At 39.9% G+C, this 24,612-nt stretch overlaps 1 protein-coding gene and 1 long non-coding RNA gene across 8 annotated transcripts in view; one reads left to right on the top strand and one right to left on the bottom strand.

The window, feature by feature from the left end:
- The window catches only part of LOC117665225 (uncharacterized), a 30,450-nt gene extending 6,904 nt beyond the window's left edge, over positions 1-23,546 (bottom strand). Inside the window, exons 1-5 of one of the 2 annotated variants that reach the window (XR_015730259.1) lie at positions 23,346-23,546; positions 21,036-21,296; positions 19,676-19,799; positions 17,947-18,104; positions 8,129-8,258 (exon numbers count right to left, since the gene is read on the bottom strand). This is a non-coding gene — a long non-coding RNA (uncharacterized LOC117665225). Of the gene's footprint in view, positions 1-8,128; positions 8,259-17,946; positions 18,105-19,675; positions 19,800-21,035; positions 21,297-23,345 lie in introns of those variants that run through there. The other variant, XR_015730258.1, reaches the window with a different exon arrangement.
- Positions 1-24,612, top strand: part of LSP1 (lymphocyte specific protein 1) — a 112,862-nt gene that overhangs the window by 12,116 nt on the left and 76,134 nt on the right. The window contains exon 1 of one of the 6 annotated variants that reach the window (XM_034416877.2): positions 22,903-23,333. The exons of 3 other annotated variants lie outside the window; for them this stretch is intronic. In XM_034416877.2, the coding sequence (XP_034272768.2) occupies positions 23,275-23,333 (59 nt within the window). In that variant the 5' untranslated portion in view covers positions 22,903-23,274. Of the gene's footprint in view, positions 1-22,902; positions 23,334-24,612 lie in introns of those variants that run through there. 2 more of the 6 variants (XM_087880158.1, XM_087880163.1) reach the window with 2 other exon arrangements.

Raw genomic sequence — 24,612 nt, 5'->3', positions numbered from 1 at the left:
AGCAGTAAGGAGTCAGATGCATTTTCTTGCTTGCCCTCAAGGGGGCAGGGTCTACTGTGTCATTTTCTAAAAGCAGCTGAAGAATGATGGTTACTACAACATTAGAGGCAATCTCAAGAATAGAGAGAAATTCATTCACTTTGCATTTTAATGGGATGTCACCTAATTTCCCCATTTCCTTCAGAGCAAAACACATTAGTCTTTGGTTGTTCTTCCTTTGTAATGTAATTTTAGGATTGACAGCCATATTGGTGTATATTGGTGTAGTGCTTAAGCTAGAAACCTGGATACCATGAGTCTAGTTCTGTATTAGGCACAAAACCAGCTGAGTGACCTTGGGCCTGTCAATCTCACTCAGCCTGAGGAAGCAGGCAAAGGCAAACCAGTTTCCAAAATCTTGCCAAGAGAACTTCAGGGTCTTGCCCAGACAGTTTCCAGCAGTCAAACCTGATTCAAAGATGCCCTTGACCTCACCCCCCCACACACACACACTTGAAAGATGTAAACACAAATACATTTATTAGTGATCGTTCATCAAAATATACATGTAGTTCTCAACTCTCCCAGGGGGAGAGCCTTCTCTGTGGGGGCACCTGCCCTATGGAACGAATTGCCCCCGGAGATAAGGAGGATTCCAGATCTACGCACCTTCCGCCGCGCCCTCAAGACCTTTCTATTCCAACAAGCCGGGCTGGCCTAACTCTTTTAATTGAGTAATTTAGTTCTTAATTTGATTTTAAATTGGGGGTGTTTTAATTGTCATGGGCTAATACTATTTAATCTGTTTTAAACTATTTTTAAATTTTGTATTCTATGTATTTTTATCTTTGCTGTTCACCGCCCTGAGTCCTTCGAGAGAAGGGCAGTATATAAATTTGAACAATCAATCAATCAATCAATAAACTTACGACCACAATTGAGCCCAAAATTTATGTTGTTAAGTGAAAAAATTGTTAGATGATTTTTGCCCATTTTATGACTTTTCTTGCGACATTTGTTAAGTGAATCACTGCAATTGTTAAATTAGTAACACCATTGTTAAATGAGTCTGGTTTCCCCATTGACTTTGCTTGTCAGAAGATCACAAAAGATGATCACACGGCCTCAGGACACTACAACTGTCATAAATGTGAACCAGTTGTCAAACATCTGAATGTAAATCACGTGACTATGGGGATGCTACAACGGTCATAAGTGTGGACAATGGTCATAAATCACTTTTTCCAGTGCCGTTGTAATTTTGAACAGTCACTAACTGAACCGTTGTAAGTCAAGGCCTACCTGTACACCTTAAGGGAAAAAAATTGGTTTCAGAAAAATTTGAAGTGAGAGAAGGTTCATCAATTCCAACCTTAATGCAAGCAGAAACATTGAGATACTGACTTCTATTAAGGTTGCTTTATGAAAGAACCTTGCAGGAAGTCTTTGGAGATTCTCAGTCATTCAGAGCATGGTTGTCCCAAAGGTGCTTTTTCAAGAGGCAACTTCAGCTCTGAGCCGAAGAAGCTTCTTGGATGAAAAGCCAAACGTCTTCAAAGAAAAATCAGAAAGTCCAGTTGCCACTTGAAAAAGCACCTTGCAGGAAATTGAAACACAGGTTCTCACATTCACACGCTCATGAGTATCAAACAATCTTGCTTCCTTGATAGTTGACTGCCTTCTGTGTAAATGGCTATGCTTTTCATCAGCAGTGGCTCAACATTTGAATGGGCCATTTCTAATACAAAAGAAGGACAAGATGACCTTGATCATCAATATCAAATGACTGCTAGACTGATATTAATTTGTTCATGTTATTCATGTGAAATTCCGAGGAGGGTAACTCCCAAAATACATTAAGCCTTAAATAGACTTTCTGTGATATAATGATACTATAAAGGACAGATAAAAGAGGAAGAAACAGAGGAGAATTAGAGATGGAAGACAAGGCTGTTTGGTGCAAGAAATCTCTCTTGAAGAATGATTATCTGGGAGTGGAAAATGCAGTTTAAACTACATGTACCAGTTCTTTGAATTCTTAGAATTTCTTGTGTCATTGTTAATTGACACAAAGCTTCAGATTTCTTTTCTGTAATGTATGAAATCATCCTAAGTGAAGACAGATCACCAAGGGTTTTGAGATGGTTTAGGTTCCCTGTTCAGTTCCCTGCTGCGTTGGAACTTCAGCCTATTTTTCTCTTGTATGAAAGGTTGGTTTTGTTCATGATTGTTTTCCACTTGAGATTGTGGATCTATTCACTGTTCCCAGTCCAGTAAATCTACCACAAAGCTGTGATTGTTCCCTCCACTATGCCCGCCCCAGCCCAGGGGTTAAGCCTTTTCTTGCTACAGATTGGAAGCAGGCTTTCCTTGTCAGTATATCTGTCTTAATATGCTCCAGATGTGCCAGGCAGCCACTTCAGCATCTTAATCCTCATTTTCAATAGTTGGAGTTGTCTTTTTCGCAGCAAGAAAGACTGCTGATGGAGACATCTGGGAGATTAATGGCACTGAATATTGGGGCAGAAAGTTGAGCAGACACTCCTCCCTTCCCGCATGAAAAATGTGTGTTATGCTTCAAGATAATAGAAACAAAATTATTACTTTGTAAACCCCTTCTTGATGTTGAAGGTCCCTGACAAAAGCTGTATTCATAATTCCATCATTTCTCATTTTAAGGGTACAGTACAAAAAAAAAGGCATGCAGAAATATCGGTCCTCTACATGCTGGGGTCTCAGTGAACATACTAAGCACACTATCATGCATTAGAGAACTGTTGCAAATTTTAGCTGTTAATTGCTCTCAATTAGCAAACAAGCATTGTGTTCTTCTGCCCAATTCTCTAAATTGAGCCCTCAGAGTGGCTGTGTCTCTTCCCACCAATTATCTCACCACTTATTTTCAGATCCTGTGTAAACTGCATATGCAATCACATTTTACATTCAACTTCATAGTACGGCAGTGAAGAATGTATTAACTGGAGGAGAACTGGTGATGATGTATCCCGAATAAAAGAACTTTGTAAAATGGAAATCTGAGTGAAGCTGTGCCAAGGGCAAAACAAAATGAATGCAATAAACAGAAGATACGATGGAAAGTTATGGGCAATTTGAAGATGCTTTCTTTGATTATTCTTCTTACATTGTTGAGCACTGAGTATTTCTGCAGTGATTAATGAAAACAGCTGCCATTTCTGAAGCATTTTAAAGATTTGTGTGTGTACACATATAACACACACATCTCTGTCTCAATACATACACACGCACACACACACACACACACAGACACTCACAGAGATTGAATGGGGTTAATGTGTACAAAATACCAGACAACAGCCAATGGTGATAATTAATTACTTTGGTGTCATCAAGGGAAAAAAGTTATGTTTAATGGGAAAATATAAGGAAGAATGGAAATCCAAATATCAGCATTGGCTAAAAACACTTTGCTGCCCAAAACAGAGCAATGCATAAGGGCATTTACTTGCAGATTAAAATGTAGACAGATACCTAAGACCAATGAAACTATGCTGCATGTCTTTCACTAGTAATTAAAAAAATGCAATTATAGTCAATTAAATAACCAGTCACTCCCTGTTCTTTGGGATAACCCCAAATCAACTTTCTTAAACTATTGTCTCTGCCCAGGAATAGGACTAATTCCACAAAATGCCATTGCTCTTTCTAACCCACAATACTAATCAAGGAGAGAAGCAACCTAGAATGAAGAAAACATTTTCTGACAATTGGAATAATTAATCAGTGGAACGGCTTGCCTTCGGAAATGGGAGTGGGTACTCCATCACTGGAGGTTTTTATGAAGGGAATGGATAGCCATTTGTCTGACATAATCTAGGGTCTCCTGCTTGAGCAGGGGGTTTCAACTCTATTGTTGTGTTCTGTACTAATTTTTCCTGATCCTTCTAAAGGTTAGGTGAGGGATGATTATGTACCAAAGATCCCTGAGGCAGTGGTGAAATCCAATTTTTTTTTTACTACCGGTTCTGTAGCTTGGTGGACATGGTGTGGCTTAGTGGGCATGATAGGGGAAGGATACTGCAAAATCTTGATTCCCACCCCACTCCAGGGAAGGATATCGCAAAATTTCCATTCCCACCCACTCTAGGGCCAGCCAGAGGTGGTATTTGCCGGTTCTCCGAACTACTCAAAATTTCCGCTACCGGTTCTCCAAACTACTCAAAATTGCCATTACTGGTTCTCCAGAACCTGTCAGAACCTGTTGGATTTCACGCCTGCCCTGAGGGCCAGATCTCTTGTGTGGAGAAGCTGTGTAGACACTTTAGTCCAGGGTGTCTGTGGGCCTACAGGTTCCGCTCATCAAGGAAAATTTAGATTGATAAGTTTCTGAAGCTCCAAGTGCCTTGCTTGGAAAGTCCTCAGGCACAGACACACAAACCTCTTGTGCTAGGGTACAGGTAGTCCTCGACTTACAACCATTCATTTAATGACCATTCAAAGTTAAAGCAGCACTGAAAAAAGTGAGGACCAATCCTCACACTTATGACAATCGCAGCATCCCCAATGGTCATGTGATCAAAATTTGGGCACTTGGCAACTGGAATGTATTTACAATGGTTTTAGTGTCCCAGGTGTCATGTGAGTGCCATTTGTAATCTTCCCAGCTACCTTCAGACAAGCAAAGTCATTGGGAAGCTGGTTTTGCTTAGTGACCACATGGTTTACTTAACAACTGCAATAATTTGGTTAAAAACGATGGCAAAAAAAGATCATAAAATTGGGCGTGACTCACTCAACAACTGCTTTAGTAATGGAAATTCTGATCCCAAGTTTGGACATTAGTCAAGGACTACCTATAGTCCTTGTGACTTCCTTCTCTGTAATGCTTAGCTACAGTGCCTTGTTGCAGCAGGGATCAAAGGGTTCAGGAAGATTTATCACAAGAGACAGTAAGTCTTGTTGTGCTACCACTGGCCATTTTGTTTTGCAAGGATACATTGAGGAACTTAACAATATCTAATCTGTGAATGCATAAAATCTAACCCCATCTTAACTTACTTGAATCCTGAGTATTATTATTATTTCTAATCCTTTAGCCATTATCTTGGGCTGTTTCCTAGTGACAAAAAAAAAAAAAAATGAAACTGTTTAAAAAAAGAATTTTAGGGGCTAGAAAAGATATTGGCAAGCATCAATACCATTTACGATGACTGTTATTTTGAAATAGAGCCTGCGGGTTAAACTATTATCATCTAAACTGTTGCAAGCTTTAAAAAAATTATGTTAAAATGACATTTTTTGCATCCATCTCCAGGAATAAATAAGCATGCATAGCATATTAACAGATGGATGCAGTACACTAAAAATGTTCTAGAAGGTGTGTGTGTGTGTGTGTGTTACCATTTGTGTTGGACAAAATCAAATCAACATCTTTTGTTAAATGACATAGCTTTGATCTTCTCTTTTTTCCTTCAGAAAGGCCTGATCATTTGCACTACCTAGAATCCCAAATGTCAAATTGACACTGTAACAAATAAAGGGACACTGATGGAAATGCTATGATTTTTTCCCCCCAACCCCAAGCTTGTAATGAATTGCTAAGGCTTGCTACTAAATGCCCACAAAATGTGATTCCTTTGATTATACACCAGATAGAATGGAAAACGGGACATTTCTTCCCGCATGGAATGGGAGGGAGCAGGGACAGCTTTTGTCCCACAGATGGAGTTTACATAACGAGCAGAGAATGTGATGGCTGCTTCTGTTTCTCTGTGGAAAAAATAATAATTTACTGGGAGACCCTCCATAACGTACATTTCTGACTCACTTTGGAATGCTCAGTTCAGGAAATAGTATTTGAGATTACAGTATTAGGCCTGCTGAGAAACAACATATGCTTTTTTTAAAAGACTGTCTCATTCCATATTGTTCTTATATGTTTTTTCATGTATTATTGAGGCCAAATGAATAAGAGTCCTTAATGTGGTTTAACTAATTTTTAATTTTTAAAGGCCCCGTTTCTTCAATTACATCTTCCAGACCATCACAAAATTAGATTACCCTGCTTAGTCTTTTGAGGCATATTATATGAAATAATTCATGCAATCAGATGTCCCTATCCATATGAATGACCCAGGCAAGTCCTTCCATCTCTATGTCTTATTTGAAATCCTTTAAGGGAGATGCATTGGGGGGGAGGTTTGCCACTTTCCTCACCTTCGGGATGTAAATAAGAATAGATAACAAGGAAACATGCTTAAAAGCTTATTTTTTGATATCTGCATTCAGCACAAAAGCGATTATGTGAGGCTTCTGGCAATGCCTTTTATATTGCTTCCTCTTTGGATTTTTGAAGAATGGAAAAAGAGAAAGTAACATTCAGTTTGAATGTGGGATTGGCATCTACTGGAAATGTTCTTAAAATATGCAGGAGTTGCATGGTAAGGTTTGAAGTAGCTATCTCTGCCCGCCTGTCATTTGAATCTAATCTACATTGGAAACATGTGATTGGAATGAAATAACAGAACTGTATGATATTTTTTTTCCAAACCAAAAGCAGAGAAATGTCTTAGGGGAAAAAAGATGTGTGCTTCATAAATCAAAATAGCAGGCCTGCCTCAAAGTCAAAGTTTATTCTGAAAAGTCAGAATAATGTTTGCCTCCATGATTCGTGTTGGCATAGAAAGTGTGATTTAGGATGATGAATCAGGATAATTAGTTATGGATTTTATAATTTTAAATCAAGGAACTGGGTTTCAGTAAACAAGGTATGAGACCTGCTACTTACACATGGCAGTTCTAGGTTTTACTTATAATTCATATGATCCAAAACAGATGCCGTGCTGCTCTTACAAAATGCTTTCCCCTTCATCTTCCAACTTATAAAATGGATTAGACAAAGACCCCTTTTATAATAGTCCTAGGTAAGCCCTTCTTATCACCTGCTGCAGTTTTGCACCCACTCCCCGCATGAAATTTTTGATTGCTACTATAGTTGGTTTGCTTGGATGAAGGAATAACAGAATAACACAGTTGGAAGGAACCCTGGAGGTCTCCCTTTGCTTAGGCAGAAAACCCTATACCATTTCAGACAAATGGTTATCCAATCTCTTCTTTAAAACTTCCAGTGTTGGAGCATTCACAACTTCTGAAGGCAAGTTGTTCCACTGGCTAATTGTTCTATCTATCAGGAAATTTCTCCTTAGTTCTAGGTTGCTTCTCTCCTTGATTAGTTCCCATCCATTGCTTCTTGTCCTGACCTCAAGTGCTTTGGAGAATAGGTTGACCCCCTCTTCTCTGTGGCAGCCCCTGAGATATTGGAACACTGCTATCATGTCACCCCTAGTCCTTCTTTTCATTAAACTAGACTGACCCAATTCCAGCAACTGTTCTTTATATGTTTTAGCATATAAGGAAAAAAAAGGGAGAACCGAATGACTGTCCATATCTGGCCAACAGAAGATAAATTGGCAGTCTAGTCAACACATTCTTCCACTTATTTTCTTTATGGAAAGGGAGTTATAAAAGCTATCTACTCAAATGACCGAGAAGTTTGGGAAAATGAAAATCCCAGGACAAGATGGGAATTCCTACCAAATGGAAACCCTCTTGTCCACAGTTCCGGAGTGTTTAGGATTAAATCAAAAGAGTGCACCTCAACAGTCTTACTTAGTCTGCTTTCCAAACCTAAATTGACTAGATCAGGCCAAGTGGGTCAAGAGAGACAAACAGGATAAGGCAACAGCAGGAAAGAGGCAGGCACTTAGTGGCAGCCCTTTCATTCCTCCCTTCCTCATTCCCCTGCTGGGGTGGCTGGTTTTGATTACTGCATGTTTGGATTAGGACGGCAAGAACCTGAGGTGTCAGAGACCCTCTACTTGCTGGAGACTGAGGATAGCAAATAGCTTGGCTGCTCAGCACAGGAGATTGGCCTGGGGGAGAGGGAGCACATGCCCCTTTTCTCTACCCAAACTGGCACCCATACTTACAAATTGCCCAGATTGACATTAGTTGTTGGCAGAAGGTCAGCACCAATTAGCCATGCTAGAAAGGACAAATTAGTTGGTTTCAACAACTTTGCCAACCATTTTATGTTTCCACAGCCATCCTTAATTTAGAACATAGAATAATGGGGTTAATAAAACTAACACCAATGTGATATGACAGTTACCAGTCAGTTTATGATTGGAGAGACCCAGGATCACGTTCCTATCAATGAAGGCCTTACTTCAAGCCAAGTAGTGCCTTTCAGGAAGAGGAGGAGAGGAGAAAATGAAGAGAGGCCTCCTGTCTGTTGAGTCCTTAAAGGGAAGACAAAACGGAAAGAGAATATATTCCATACAATAGTCACTACTGCCAACCAGACTGGAAAATCCAAGGCTGAGGAAAACATTTCTTAGCACTTTTTGTTTGTTTGTTTAAAATCAAAAGTCAAAAGAAGCCTGTTGAAAGTCATTCCAACGAAGAGCCGGTCAGAAATAAAATATAATGCTGAGGGGAGAAGATTGGCCTCAAAACATTAGGAAGGTCATTTTAGCATTCCAGTGTTGGATGCTGGACTGGAGGTGTGGATGGCAGGGGGGAAAAAATGGAAAAGAGGAAGGAAATGTCTATGGAGCAAGAAATATTTGCCCTGAAATCACAATTCTCCACAGCTTCAGTTGTATAGGAGTGGTGGGGAACAAGCTGATTTTCATCACCCTGGCCCCACAAAGCTCTTCAGACTTGCTGTGAAAATATTTACATTGAGTTTTCCTGATTGCTTGGGCAGTGGCTGCAATTATGCTTTTCCCCCACTTTAACTCACTTGCCACAGACCTGAACCAGAGTCAATTGTAATAGCTTGGCATCTTGCAGTGCATTTCCATTTTTTTAATATTCTACATGTCAGAAAACCTCTGTGGTAACAGAGCATTTTCATAAACATTTTCTTAGGTTTCTTTTTCTCCATCCCTTACTTTTTATTTCCCTTCTCTGGATTTTTCCAGAACTGTTCTTGATGTAATGGCTAAACACAGGAGATTTTATAAGAGATAAACATGGAGTTAAGTCCTAAGTATTGACGTTATTCATAAAGACAACCGTAATCTCAGGAATAGTTCTAACTATATCTCTGTATCTACATCCTTACAGTTGTTAATATAATAGGCATGTCTTCAACTGGTTAAGAACACACATTTTCTACATATCTAAATTCTTACAGCCTACATCAGGGCTGTCAAACTCGTGACCCCTAGGCCAGATGCGTCATGTGCTGGCCACGCCCATGGCTGGGGAAAAGCAGGGCCAAAGGGGGAAAAAACTCCCAATACGTCACGTGACACCACCATGATGACACGAGTTGTTGTCTGGCTTACATCAAGACATTGTATTTAATATGGCAAAAGCAAATCATATGGATTCAAAAAGATTCAGGTGTTGTAAATTGTGGCAATGTAATATTACACCAATTTTTTTGGTTTTTTAAGCTGGTTCAATAATTTCAAATTAATAATTAAACAGAATATTCTATGATCTTCCATGAAGCTCCTTAGCTGCAATATCACTTAAAACATTTCCTCACTAGTGAGTTACAGTAATGTTGGAATGGCTGACAATTGTAGTTTTATCTTATCCCTAGTCATGATTTACTCAGTCATAGCCCATTGTTTTCCATTCTGCCAAACTCAGAAGATGGAGAAGAGATTCAGGACAATGCATCACAATTCTGACACTGACCTTTCTATCCTTATAATAGTGGTTTTGGAAAAGATTGCAGCAAGGAAAAAATTCTGTAAAACAGACCTTACTGAATTCTCCTTTTAAAGATGATCAGGGGGAAAAACTGTTTGACTTGCTAGATACCTATCCTGAATCTCTTCCATTTCCTGGAGATCACTTAAAATAGGTTCTGGATTGGGACATGATTTTAAGAATCAAACAATTTGAAATCCCATGATAGCATAAAGTAATAGAGAGATGCCCAAGTTGGAAGTACACTGAATGTGCCTTTCTGAGAGGAGAATAAAAATGAAGTGTCATGTCTCTCATCCACATCTATATATGAGGTGTTCTCAGAATGAGAAATAAGATTTGAATCTGTTATCACACTTTAGGATTGCAAAATTTGGAAGGAAATTAAGTCCAGTAACCTGCTTAGAGGAAAAATCTAAATGAAAACATCCCTGACAGAGGTTGTCTAGCCTTCCTCGAAAAACACCAATGAAAAGAGGCCCATAACCTAGTCAGTCATTATATCGACTGTTATACCCACTGCTGAGCAGCAATTAATTTTTTTAAAAAAATTTGATTTATATGCCGCCCTTCTCCGTAGACTCAGGGCAGCTTACAGTGCGTTAAGCAATAGCCTTCATACTTTTGTATATTTATACGAAGTCAGCTTATTGCCCCCACAAACTGGGTCCTCAATTTATCTACCTTAGAAAGGATGGAAGGCTGAGTCAACCTTGAGCCTGGCAAGATTCGAACTTACTTTAATTGCAGACAGCTGGTGTTAAATTACAGTGCTTAGTCTGCAGAGCTGTCCAGGCTCCTTAAGAAGGAATATTAAGAAGGTTTCCCTACTGCCCCAAATCTAAGGAATCAGTTTGGTGTAGAGTTGAAGGTGTTGGGCTAGAAACCAGGAGTTCTAAATCCAGAGCCACGAGTTCTAGTCCCAGCTTAGGTATGAAGTCAATTGGGTGATCTTTCTCAACACTAAGAAGCAGGCAAGGGCAATCCACTTTAGAAATCTTATCTAGAAAAATGCAAGGATTTGTCCAGATAGTAGTCAGGGGTCAACATTGGTTCCAAGCCACCAAAAAATTCATAAATCTATTATTAATTTGCTATAATAGAGAATAGTTCTCAATCTTTTTCTGTAAGACATTCATTTATTTGAAGGGAGCTATAATATTCTCCTTCAATCTTCTTGTTTTATAGCAAAATATTCCTTCTTTCAATATCTCTTCACAGAACTTGGTTTTGATCCTCATTGTTGCCTTTCTCTGAACCAGTTGGAATTTATCTGGATTATTCTTAAAATGTGTGGATATAATATTCAAGAGGAAACTGATCAAAGCACCTCTTGTGATTTGGAAACTAAATTTTAATTGATACAACCTGAAGATGCATTTTTGCATGCATATCATCCTTTTGACTAATATTCAGTTTTTCAGTTAGTAGTCAATTATTATTTCATATATTTTGTCATTAAAACTATTGTCAAGCCAGATATATCCTTATCTATATTTGCACATTTGTATATTTCCTAAATGAATAACATTACGTTTGTCTCTATTAAATTTCATGCTACTATTTCAGCCCATTTCTCTAACCTATCAAAATCATTTTGAATTTTATTTTGATATTCTAAGACATTAGCTATCCTACCCAATTTCGTGTCATCTGTCAACATAAAAAGCAATCCCTCATCCACGACAGTAATTAAATATGTTGAGGAAAAACAAGGCCTAGAAATGAATGCTGCTAATTTGATACTTTTAATTGTCATGCCAAACCATTCCTCATTTAATTAGCTTGCTAATCAGAAGGTTACAAAATGTTATATCAGATGCATTTATCAAATTACATTAGGTCTTTTACATCCCCACAATCTACTAAAGTTACTTGATGAGAGAGAAAGAGAGAGTGGGGTGGGGGAGAGAGAGAGAGATGGTTAGTGTGGAAATAATTGTTGCTGTCAAATCTATGCTGATTTTAGGTAATTACTGTATTTTTTTCAAGGTGGTTACAATTTTGCAATCTGTTCTTGGTTTATAAAACTAAGATTTGTATCATATTCATCAATTCAGTAGACATTTGGTAATAGATATAGGACAAATTAGAAATATACGGTAACAAATCTTTACCTCTCTACTGGATGGGACTAGCATAGCACATTTTGGTTTACCATAGCACCATTAAAATATGCAACAACAATAATGGCCTTGGTTCATCACCATAACCAAATCTGCATATACTTTGTCACAACCTCAGCATTCTCTTCTTGATAATCAATCACCTGCAATTGGATAGCAACTTCCTCAAAATGATCTTCCAGTCTTTTTGCAAACTCCAACCTCCATGAATGTTGAAATATGATCACATAAATACTCTTTCCATTATCTAAAGCAAGCTAAGTTACTAGCTGTTCCAGTGACTACATTTAAATTATGCACGAGAATGCTGTGGGAATGAAAAATCAGTTTCAGGATCCCAAGGCATCTGTTTCAACTTTCGATTTGGATATGAGCCTGTGTATTGTATCCTACAGTCTAAGCCTAAACAATTCAAATTATCATGGCACATTCCCAAGAAATTCTGGAATTGTAGTTTTCTGGGATCTTATTTGGCAGTGCTTGAAATAGGTAGGGAAGAATACTCAAACACTGAATGATAAGCCTGAAACCCCATCTTTTGAATATTACTAGTGAGAGAAGGGGAGGGGAGGGAAGGGAAGGGAAGGGAAAACCATTGTTTCCTTATCCTGGTTTGGCCAGTGGCCACATTTTAATCTTATTAATTAATAATACTTTCTATTATTCTATTCTATTATTAATAGAATAGTAATTATTCTTTATTATGGGTTACTATTGTTCCACTTCAAGATCACAGGGAGTGTAACAAAAAACACTGAAGGAGCAGGGACAAAATGAAGGCCACTATTTTCAGTCAGAATACAGATAGCCCTCAACTTTTGACAGTAATTGAACCCAGAATTATGGCTGTAAATCACACCAGTTGTTAAGTGGATCATTATGTGACCATGCCCAATTTTATGACCTATTCTGCAGCAGTTGTTAAGCAAACATGGTCATAAAGTAAACACCACAGTTGTTAGGACAATGCCACAGTTGTTAAGTGAACCCATACAACTGTGGGACACTGCAAATGGCCATAAATGCAGATGAGTTGCTGAGCACCCAAGAAGTGATTACATGGGTGCAGGGGGTGGAGAACAGCCATCAAAACTTTGAATCCTGGTCATAAGTAACTTTGGGTCCATTGTAATTTTGAACAGTCACTAAACAACCTGTCATACATACATCAAGGACTACCTGTGTGTTAATTCTACTAGAAGCATAATGCATAATGTCTTTAGTTTTTGCATGCAGAAAACTGTGCCATTCAAAAACCAAGAACTTCCCACTGATTTTTTTTTTATTTTTTTTTTTGCTGTACAATTTTGGAGGACCCTAGAAATTGAACAAATGTGTCAGGATTGCCATATGGAATTTAGAGGCTGTGGGTTCCTCACCCCCTCCTTCAATCTCCTTGTTCCCTAATTTGGCAGGCATGAAATATAACTTTAATCCCAATATGAAGGAATAGATAATACAAATCACAGGGAGGATACAAAATTAGAGAAGGTTGCTTTAGCTCCTATCATCCGAGCACTATTTATAATAGTATTATAATTATAACCCTTGGATTATAATTGGAAGTTAGAATAACACAATAAAACTGGTGAAAACCTTTCCCTCTCTCTAGTATAGCCATGTTGTCACCTATTTGGCTCCTCCTCAGTGTTTTTCCTCTGAAACCACATCTCCATGTGACTGCTACTGATACTGCCTGAACAAACAAGCTGTTTTGAATTGGTTCTCATTGTTTCCTGAGGTTTCAAGGCCAATTGATGTCGCTAACATTTACTACGCAGTTATTTTAATCACATTCAACAACCCAGATTGTCATAAGCATGGAGTGTGATGGAAGTTGCCCTGATAATAACCTGGAATTACAGGCTTTCTTCACAAGCTCAGTCTATCACATAAAATAAATGTACTCTTTCAGGGTCTACACACTTACCTGACACAACTAAAGTCACCTAGACAGCTCCCTTACACAAGTATTACAAATTCAGTAATCACAGGAACACGTTTCCCTTCAAAATGTCAATCAAACAACATGGGACAAAGCATCTCTGTCCTTATTTTTTTTTTAAAAAAATTATTGATTATATATATTTTATCCCTCCTTTACTACTTTATAAGTAACTCAAGGCCGTGAACATACATAATATTCCTTCCTCCTCCTCTTTTCCCCACAACAACAACCCAATGAGATGGGTTGGGCTGAGAGGGAGTTGTTGTTAGTTGCGAAGTCATGTCCGATCCATCGCGACCCCATGGACAATATTCCTCCAGGCCTTCCTTTCCTCTACCATCCTCTGGAGTCCATTTAAGCTCATGCCTACTGCTTCAGTGACTCCATCCAGCCACCTCATTCTCTGTCGTCCCCTTCTTCTTTTGCCCTCAGTCTTTCCCAGCATTAGGCTCTTCTCCAGTGAGTCCTTCCTTCTCATTAGGTGGCTGAAGTGAGAGGGAGGGACTGTCCCAAAGTTACTGAAGAAATAGAGCAGCAGTCTCAAAGTTCCACTTTCATAGAGATTTAATTAAGTTCTAGGCTCTTCAATTTAGTGAAAAGAATTGTACTACATTCAAAGATTAGCAAGTCTTGCCTAGATTAGGACAAGCATAATCTTGTTTATTTTACTGACCAGTTCTTAGGGGGAGAAAGGATTATTGCCTTTACTTCTATGATTTCACTGGGGATGAGAAAGAAAGTTGCCAACTAGGCCAAAATCACTACTTGGCTGATTTGACAAAGCACATCTCTACCTTAATTTGCTTTCAGAAAAACTAAATGTTTTCAAGATGTTGGGACAATCTTTAATAAATTATAATAACCCTACTGTTTTCTTCACCTAGTGATAAATGTGATCGAACTGGAATAGGAAGCTTCTTCATAAACTTCTCCGTCTAACTTTTTTTGCTTCCCATTCCATGACTGAAACAGAGCTAGAGGCATGGTCTCATATTTATTGATGGTGCTAGATAATGAAATATAGATTCAGCCAAAATAATAGCGATGTGTGTTACTTACTTATTTTAACATACAGAGTCAGCCAGAAATTTCTGATACAGGGAGAGAATGGTAAACAGGGAACTGATTAATAAAATAAATAGAAAATGCCCTTGAAAAGACAAAGGATGTGGAAAAGTCAGATAAGTTAAACATTAAAAAAAACCCTCTACTGTTAAAGGGACAAAGAGAAACTCAATAAAAGCTATTTTTCTGTATTTCAGAAAAATTCTGGCTCTACTCCCAATAGCATCTCAATTATTTTATTGCTTCCTGACTGCCATTAAATGATCAAATCTCTCTCTCTTTCCATTATGTTATCCACTTCTCTCCCTTTTTTGCTTTTTGTGAGCTGTGCTGACAATTTGACAGAATCAGTGTGTTGATGCTTTACAGTGTGAAGACTTTAATTCACCCTGGAGCTCCTCAGATTTCTTGGAGCATAAATCCCATTGTCCCCACCCAAAGTAACAAGAGGTGCTAGATGACCCTTGATTTTGTACCTATCAAATTTCTAAAGATAAATGAAATGTTGCAGTCTCAGAAATACATTGGCTTTTCTCTACTTATCAGTAACCAGCAAAAAGATAATTTAGAAATGTTAACTAAAAAGGGCCATTAGGCTAGCTAAGGAAATATCTAAACAGAGACCTGGTACTTGTGGGAGACCCAGAGAAAACCCTGGACTGAGATTTTCCAATACCTGAGTTGGTAGCTGCTTTTGCTACAACTTCCCTGTTCATACTGTATGTTTTTCAGGGGAAATATGAACTCCACATTTCTTACTTGCATATAGGATTGCATGGTAGTGACTTATTGGTTTTTAGTCTTCAAAATCCTTTCCCCTGAGGCAACATGTTGAAGTTATGGTAGATGTGGAAAAGTAGTTCAAGGTTCACAATGAAATGTGATAGTTTCTTTACAAAAAAATGAAAACCCATGAAGTTGATGACATTCCAATGTATAAGAAACCTTTTCCAAAGTTAGTCTAGCATGTTTTATTTTATAAATATGTTACACAGTCTTGAATTAATATGGCTTGGAGCCATGAATGCAATTTGGAATCCATATGACTTCATTAACATATGATATTGGCTGTTAACAAAAATACAAACATTTTTGAGCTTTCCTCATATCCTGAAAAGCTGGTATGCATCCAGTTGTACATGATGCCACTGGGAAAAACAATCGGAAGTTTAGGGGTGGGGGAAAGACTTTTTTACAATATTGAAAACATCTTATTATTTTATTCTTTCCTCTATTTCAATTGGAGCCAAGGAAGTGATCTAAATACTTAACTACTGATATATTGATAGTCCATGATATATTGGATAGTCCACATAAATTAGACCATCTGTTGGTTTAGGGGTATTTTTTTATTTTTACACCACCTTTTTTTCATATACAACTCAAGGCAGTGAATATACAGTACCAATATTCTTTCTTTCAATATTCTTTCTTTCTCCTATTTTCTCTGCAACAATAATTCTGTGAGATGAGATAGGCAGAGAAAAGAGTGATGGGCTCAATCAGTTTTTCATGCCTAACAGGGGACTAGAAATCAGTTTCCTGATTTCTAGCCCAGCATTTTAAACACTGGTTCTCTAACTCTAGCTGATTGGCAGGATAAGGCATTCCAAGATTCACATTGCAACTTGTCATGGATTGAGAAACCTTCATTCTGAAACCAAGATTAACAATCTGGATATATCTTTGGACCAGCCATGTTTCTAAAGTGTCCAGATGACTTTTACTAGGTTTTAATTATTTGGGAATATAGAATAGAATTCTCACTTGACATGTTGGCTCTTTATGGAAAGTATGAGAAAAATCATTTGATATATCCAAACAACCTATTTATCTAGTCCATTCCTGAGCAGGGGTGGAAGCAAAATTAATATGTAGCCATTTCTTTATGCAAGAATTATAACTGAAGAATTATTTTACTACATTGGCTCTCATAGGATGCACCCATTTGGATCCTGGGGTAATAGATTGGTTATTGACCATCCATACGTCATATCATTGTTGTGAAGGTATTCATTTGTTTAGGACTTGAATTTATTGTCTCAGTCATGTTTGATCAGTGACCACAGACAGTTTTTGAGAATGTTCTTGACTACTTAACAAAGCTTCATAACCTCTTGCTTGCGGTAATGTAATACACTTGGTACCTTTGGTACTAAAGTATTGCATTCTTTTTTTTAATGGGAAGTATGCAAGTCCTATGTGGATAGTATTGTACTGCTTATGTCCTTCCCTGAGGCCAGTCTGCTGCCTATGAAATAGAGGAAGATACTTCCCATAGTCATTGTTGAAATTAGATTCAACTTCTATATAAGATTTTGGAGATGGAGTTATCTTGTCCTTCTCCTCAAGCATGTTTTTAGGTATTACTAACCAACTAAATCCCATTCATCATCACAGTCTGTTGGGATTACTTTGAATCTAAGTAAGGTTAAGGAGTTTAAACTGTTTATTTATTTATTTAGATTAGTGTCATCTATTTATTTCTTTAATGACTTATATGGCACCAAATCTGTTAGACCTCTCATGGTGTCACGACAGAATATAATACAATAAAACATTCATGATAAAATAGCAATTTGGAAGATAGTGTATATGCATAGAGAAGAAGAAAAAAAAGAGTTTTAAGTCAGTGCATGAGGTTTTAGGTGCCTCAAGAAAAAAGAGAAAGAAAGAAAGAAAGAAAGAAAGAAAGAAAGAAAGAAAGGAAGGAAGGAAGGAAGGAAGGAAGGAAGGAAGGAAGGAAGGAAGGAAGGACTTTTTTCTAGCTGATATTTTCTGTTCCATATTTTAGCAAACAGGGAATGTCTTCTTAATTTTTTTTTCAAAAGCTAATGGCAATCCCCCTTCCCTATTTTCATAGGGAAACTCTGTCCCATTGACTAGAACCCATACATATGGGTGTCTCTGAGAAAAGGCTGAGCTAGTGATGAGTTTCGCTTAGATACTTTAGTCTTCTTGCCAAACATGTTTTAGCTTTCTGATGATTTTGCAACCACCCCCACATAGCAAAAGGATTGTGTAATAGATGGAGGCTGGTGTGTCTTTCATTCTGGGAGACTTTCTCCCTCCCACCACAAAGCCTGATTCACTTCCTCCCTTGAAAGTTTCCCTTACCTTGAAACGCTTCCTTTTTTTGTGGGGAGCAGATGAATAATTCCCTGGTGTCTTCTTAGTATGGCTGTATATTTACTGCAGGGGTTACTGTGCAGAGTTCCCCCTCCCCAATGTCCATTTCCTCATGTTTTACAGCACATTAAAACTTCCTGTAGCAACTGAAAAATACTTTATTTTACAAGGCATCTGCAATGAACATTCATCTGTTTCTGCTATAAGCCATCCCGAAAACCTATCCCCATTTATTTTTGCAATTACAGAGAGAGGACAAAACCATTTCTGTCTTTTGCTTCTTCTAACAGCAAAGATGGAGAGAACGACAGAAGAAGGAAACCTTTTTGCCTTTGCCATAAGGACTGGTATCAATGGGGGGGGGGTGTCCAGCGGTAACTAATGGGCCAAAATAATTTGGTTATCTGAACAAATAAACAAACAATAACAAAATAACAAAATTAGAAAGGACCTTGGAGGTCTTCTAGTCCAATTTCCTGCTCAAGCAAGGGTCCTTATATCTGTGATGGTGAACCTATGGCACGCATGCCAGAGATGGCACGCAGAGCCCTCTCTGTGGGCACATGCGTTGTCACCTGGTGCACATATGTGCGCCAGCCAGCTGGTCTTTGCAGGTGCTGGAGCGCCGGAAAACAGCCAAAAAACTGGCCCAAAAACTGGCCGGTAAATGGCCTGAAAACGCCCCCCAAAAATGGCCTGATAATGGCCCCCCAAATAGCCAAAAAACAGGCATGCATGCGCTGGCCAGCTGGTCTTCAGGTTTCCGGTGCTCCGGTGCACACACATGCACACACATGCATGCGAGTTCCAGTTTGGGCACTCGGTGCCGAAAAGCTTCACCATCCCTGCCCTATACTAAATGGCTGTCCGATCTCTTTTTAAAAGCCTGCAATGATGGAGCACCCATTACAAAAAAAATAACAAAAAATATCCCAAATAACAAAAGATATCCCAAAATAGTGCCCATCCCCCCATCGTACAAAAGCTCACCTGATTAGTTGTCACATCTTGTTCCAATACCATCTACTTTTAATTTACCTCAGGACAGCTTAGAGATTGCAAGGTGTTTTATATGGAGCACATAAAGCTTTCACTTTGCTATTAATACCCTCCCGATGAATTCATGTCCTCCCATAGAATCTCATTCTTCCAAATGCAGAACGACCTCTGACCATCCTCCTTTATTGCAGGGCTGCTTTTCTTGGGTACTGCCAGACTGACAGTGAATAAGAGGAAATCTTATCAAGATTGTATGATTAGGACTTAGTTTTGCTTCAACGGTATCATGGTGAGGGGTTCTATGGCAGTATTATTGCTGTTGGAGTAATATTTCTCTCCATCATGGCTATAGGGCAGGAGTGGGTTCTACTTACCTTTACTACTGGTTTGCAACCGGGCCGTGTGCCTGCGCTTGCTTTGCTCGCACGCGTGCTCTTCTGCGCAAACACAGAAGCATTTTGATGATGTCAGGGTCGGTGGGCGGGGCCTCCCGCCGGTTTTACTATCAGTTCTATAGAACCGGTGCGAACCGGGTGCAACTCACCACTGGTATAGGCCATCAACTAAGTGCCCTGATTTACCTAGGTGAGTTTCCCCTCATCTCATCCCATGCAGGTGTATTAGCCCTCTTTACCACCAAACTGCACTGACCATAAGAATTATAGACCATTTAATCTAGCACCTCCAGAAGGAACTAGAAGGAGAAAGACCATCTCACGTTGTATTAAATCTTCCTTTTTTCCTGAAGACTTCAACGAGAGGTGAGGGTACACTCAGAAGAGCTTTGCTTAATCTGAAATGAAATAGGGAGCAAGAGATCTGAACTGGAAGTCTTGCTCTACCTGTAAGTGAGAAAGAAAGGAAAAGGAGAAAATAATGGCTAAGTGGGCTCATGTGTATTTTACCTCTTAATGTTTCCACTGGTTTGTCTTCACTATCCCAAAGTTCCCTTCCCAAACATCTATTGATTTTTCCTTGATCATAAGTGTTCCATAAACTTAGGGAATGCATGCACTGGGAAAAACTGTTGGGCATTTAGCTTCATAAACTGTCTAAAAATTGAGAGCGGGGAATGGTGTTAGAGTTGGAGGGAGTGATTGAAAGGAATATTTCTATATTTTTACTACTTACTCAGGTGGGAATTAGATAAACTACTACAGCCCATTTACAACACACCTTTAACATGTGGTTGGCTTGTTTATGTGATTCTAAACCATGGTTGGATGAATTTATATTGTTTTGTTCAACTATGGGTTAGAGCCGTGATGGCGAACCTATGGCACGCGTATCCAAAGTGGCACACGGAGCCATATCCCCTGGCACAAGTGGTGTCACCCATTCCTCTTCTGGGTTTCTGGTGCACATGTGCACATGACAATCAGCTGGTCTTGCACATGTGGCAGTGCTGGAAACTGGAAGACTTGCTTGCTGGCGTGCAGAACCCAGAAGTATCTTATTTGGCATGCGCATGCCTCCTGGGCTACTCCTCTTCCTGTGCCATAGTGCACGCGCATAATGCTCCCTTTTCAGTACTTGGTGCTGCATGAGTGCAAGCACAAACTTTTTTTTCGACACTATGTGCCGAAAAGGTTCGCCATCATTGGGTTAGAATGTTGGGTGAATACAGCCCCAATCTCCACAAGCTACATTGACAGTGCTAGAAACCGGAAGAGCTGGTCTTCCATTTTCTGGCATGAGCATGCATGCCAGCCAGCTGATCAATGTGTGCACATGTGCAGCAGTAACTGGAAGACTTGCTTGCTGGCGCACATGTGTGCGCCGGAACCCAGAAGTCCCTTATCCAGCATGCTCATGCCCCCATGGATTGTTTCTCTTCCTGGTCATGGCCCTACGCACGCGTGTAGTGCTCCCTTTTTGGCACTCCATGTGGAAAAGTTTCACCATCACTGAGTTAGAGTGTTGGGTGAACCCATCCCCAATCTCCACAGGCTACATTGACCAGATTTCAACATATAGTCTCCTGCTCCTCAACACTCCTAGCTGTAGCACTTATGATGCTAGTATAATTTGTGCTATCATTTTTTGAACTCAGTCCTCACCTTCTACCCCAGACTTACCATGTTTACTATGGCTATGCCATGGTTCAATGCTTTTTCTTGTCATCAAAGTCAGCTTTTCACATTCCTCTCTGCCCCTCCTCAGTTTGCTATGAGTTCTGCTGCATACCAGTCTATAATAAGAGCATGGTGACTGTTGGACCATCGTTTCATTTCATTCCCATCTTTGCTGATGATGGCTTGACATTCTGGTTTCAGCCTTTAAATGGATAACTCCAGGGCAAATTTTTTGAAGCCAGTGGAATTGCTTCAGGCTATATTCTGAAAGAAAATTTGGATGTTATTTGTTGAGGAATCTGAATATTCTGTTTGAGACTAAGTATAATACTAGTTCTAACTCCAGGAATGAGGAATGGACTGTTAACCCTTTGTAAAATATACCCAGCTTGATTTTTTGCCCTACTCAAATCTAGAATCCAAAGAATAAGTTGACATATTGAGCCCAAAACTAGCCAACTTGGCAATTTTGATCCAGTATGTTGCTTGAGCACAGTTCATGGTTAATGGTGTCCCACAAATCAAGAAAATTGGATTGTTTTGATGAAATTATTAGTTAAAAATCACAAGTTTTTGGATTGTTAACAAAACCACAGAAAATGATGGATTACTAAATTTGATGCAATAGCCTTCTTTAAATACACAAATGTTTCTTGACATGCAGTTGGATATATTTGTCATTATTAGACTGAGAGGTGGTTGGGGGAAAGTTTCAGATAGTCAATAAAGTGAGCTGCTACCAAACTGAAAATTGGAAGTGTCAATCCTTTTATCACATACTCAGCAAATATTTGTGAAGATAAATTCTTCTTATAGCCACCAAATCAACTCTATGGCAAGGTTGCATTAAAAAAAACCTTCTGTGTTAACTTTTCATCACTTAAATGAGGCTATTTTGTCCATCTCAGAATAAAGAATTTGATTTCTCTAAATGTCTATAGAGATTCTCAATCATCCACATCAAGGTTGTTTGATTTCTCTAGCTGTTTCCTATGGGACAATCCTACAAATGGGTTTTTGTTCTGTTTTTTACTACACCTACTTTGGAAGTTCACAGGGAGCAGTGGCTGCATGGATGTGAAACACATCCTTTCTACATAAGCACACGTGTTCATTCGTGGACCTGTTGAGCCTTTAAATTCTGCACAGAAGTGCTTCCTCTGGAGAAATTAGGGAACGCTGCCCAATAGCCCCAATTTCAGTTGTATTGCCTTGGGTCAGGCTAGAATAGTTTTCTGATAGTTCCAATCTTGGCCAAAGCTTCAGAGTTTCTGGCGGAGTTGGACAGGCTTACACCAATGCATTGGAAGAACTCTGCAGAACATCTTTAGCAGTGGTGAAATTCAATTTTTTTTACTACAGGTTGTGTGGGTGTGGCTTGGTGGACATGGTGTGGCTTGGGGGGCATGGCTTGGTGGGCATGGCAGGGGAAGGATACTGCAAAATTTCCATTCCCACTCTACTCCAGGGGAAGACTACTGCAAAATTCCCATTCCCTCCCCACTCCTGGGGGAAGGATATTGCAAAATCTCCATTCCCACCCCACTCTGGGGCCAGCCAGAGGTAGCATTTGCCGGTTCTCCGAACTACTCAAAATTTCCACTACCGGTTCTCCAGAACCTGTCAGAACCTGCTGGATTTCACCCCTGATCTTTAGATGCAGGCTGGTTCTGCTCTCTTAAGAGAATACATCTTCGATCCAGCTTTGCATTCTTAACAAGTGAACTTTGGATTTTGACAGGATGGAAGAAACATATGTCTCTGCCTCTTTGACAAAATTGTGACTTCACAGTGTGTTTTAACGATCAGATGGGAGCAAAATATTTCTTTTGTCTCTTGCCGGCTTTCCAAAAAATTAAAAAATTAAAAAATCCTTTTCTTTCCCTAGATGTTTCTTCTAGTTTGAGAAGGAGGGCGTCGGGGTGAAAGAGGAGGCGTATTAGAGCGCGAGTGGGATAGCGGGCTTAGAGAAACAAAAGAAAACCAGCTGCAGAACTTCCTGAACTGGGGGGAAAAAAGAGTGAGACAGGGGGAGAGAGAGAGAGAGAGAAAGAGAGAGAGAGAGAGAGAGAGAGAGAAAGAGAGAGAGAGAGAGAGAGAGAGAGAGAGAGAGAGAGTCGGTCCACAGTAACTAACAAGACACTTAAAAGCTGGGGAAGGGACTGGGGTGGGGGTGGGCAGAGAAGAAGGCGGGTTCGCAAGCAGGAGTTCCGTCCCTGCCCCGCATTCATTTTCGCTCACCATGACCAGTGCGATCTTGAGGCGGAATTCCAGCAAACAGGGCTTGCAGAATCTCATAAGGTAAGCCTTTACCTGTCCCTAGCGAAGAAGGCGGGGGGGGGGGGTAGGACACGCCGACCGCTGTTTCTTTGTGTGGACCGAGGGACTGAATCCCTCACCTTCCCTCCGCATTCTCGAGATTTTCCACACTGGCTAAGAAGGGCTCCCCGGTATCTGAACCGGGTCTAGGAAAGCAGCTCCATCGTTTTTGCAAGGCGGCGATGTTCAGCCTGTAGCCAACGCATTCCTGCAGGCAGGAAGAATGGGCACCGGGGAGCGCCGAGAAAGGGGGAGCGAGAGAGAGAGAGACATTTAGGGTTGGCTTCCCCTGAAATAGAGAATCGTTGCTTGGCCTTGGCAATTCCACTGACCCGGCATTTGGAGCGAAAATCGTGATGGAAGATCGATCTCGCCTCCTAACGCATATATGAAGGAAAGAGCTGGAGCTGGAGCTGGTGGTTGATGGCTAAACATCAACAGGGCAGATCCTTGGAAAAGGCAGCCTTTCATCCTTTTGAAAGGCTGCCTGGGGAAGTCTTCTCTTGAACCGCGATCGATTGTCCTTTCCAAGCGAAGAGAAGGTGAACCGGAGTTCTCTTCCGAGACTTCCTTACGGGCGGCCCGCAGCCCTGCGCGCTGGAGGAAGTCCGAAGGAATGTTAACAAGTTGCTTCGGAGCGCGCAAAGCTACGCGCAGGGCAGGGGATGGCAAAGTTAATTTAAAAAGGGGGAAAGAGAAGGGGGCCGAATAACTGCGCTACGCTTTACCTTCGATTGTAAAGAGAAGGGCAGTCCGTTGTGCCTTCCTTTGGGACCAAGATGACAGACATTCCTGGATAGTGACAATTTGCTTACTAGTGTGCGGGCTTCTCTCTCCCTCTCTTGCTGTATGTTTGCATCTGTACACTCACACCAGTCTAAAACTAAGAGTGCATTTAAAAACTCCAAGTAAACAACAGATTTAACAAGCTTACTGCAGAGTGATTATTGGACAGATTTAACAGGGACATTTAATAGAGAGTTCATTCATTTCTTATTGCTGGTTAGTTCCATTAATTAATGTTGACCCAGCAGGAAGTCCAAATAGAAACAGGGGGAAAATTAATCACCTGGTCCAGGACAGAGAAGAATAATGTCTGTCCTGGGATTGATTCCACCACCCTCCCCATTCTCGGTCCTCTCCCCCCCTCACCAATCACAACACAGTTGGCTAAGAGTGCTGGGAATCACCACCCCAACCCATCTGAAGTGCACCAATTGGGGCAGGCTAATTAAAACAGTTTGGCCAGGCAGGGCACAGC

Source organism: Pantherophis guttatus, chromosome 1 (genome assembly GCF_059756535.1).
Source record: "Pantherophis guttatus breed Tessera chromosome 1, ASM5975653v1, whole genome shotgun sequence".
Classification (NCBI taxonomy): Eukaryota; Metazoa; Chordata; class Lepidosauria; order Squamata; family Colubridae; genus Pantherophis; species Pantherophis guttatus.
The sequence above is the reverse complement of the archived record's forward strand: the minus strand, read 5'-3'. Positions and strand labels throughout refer to the sequence as shown.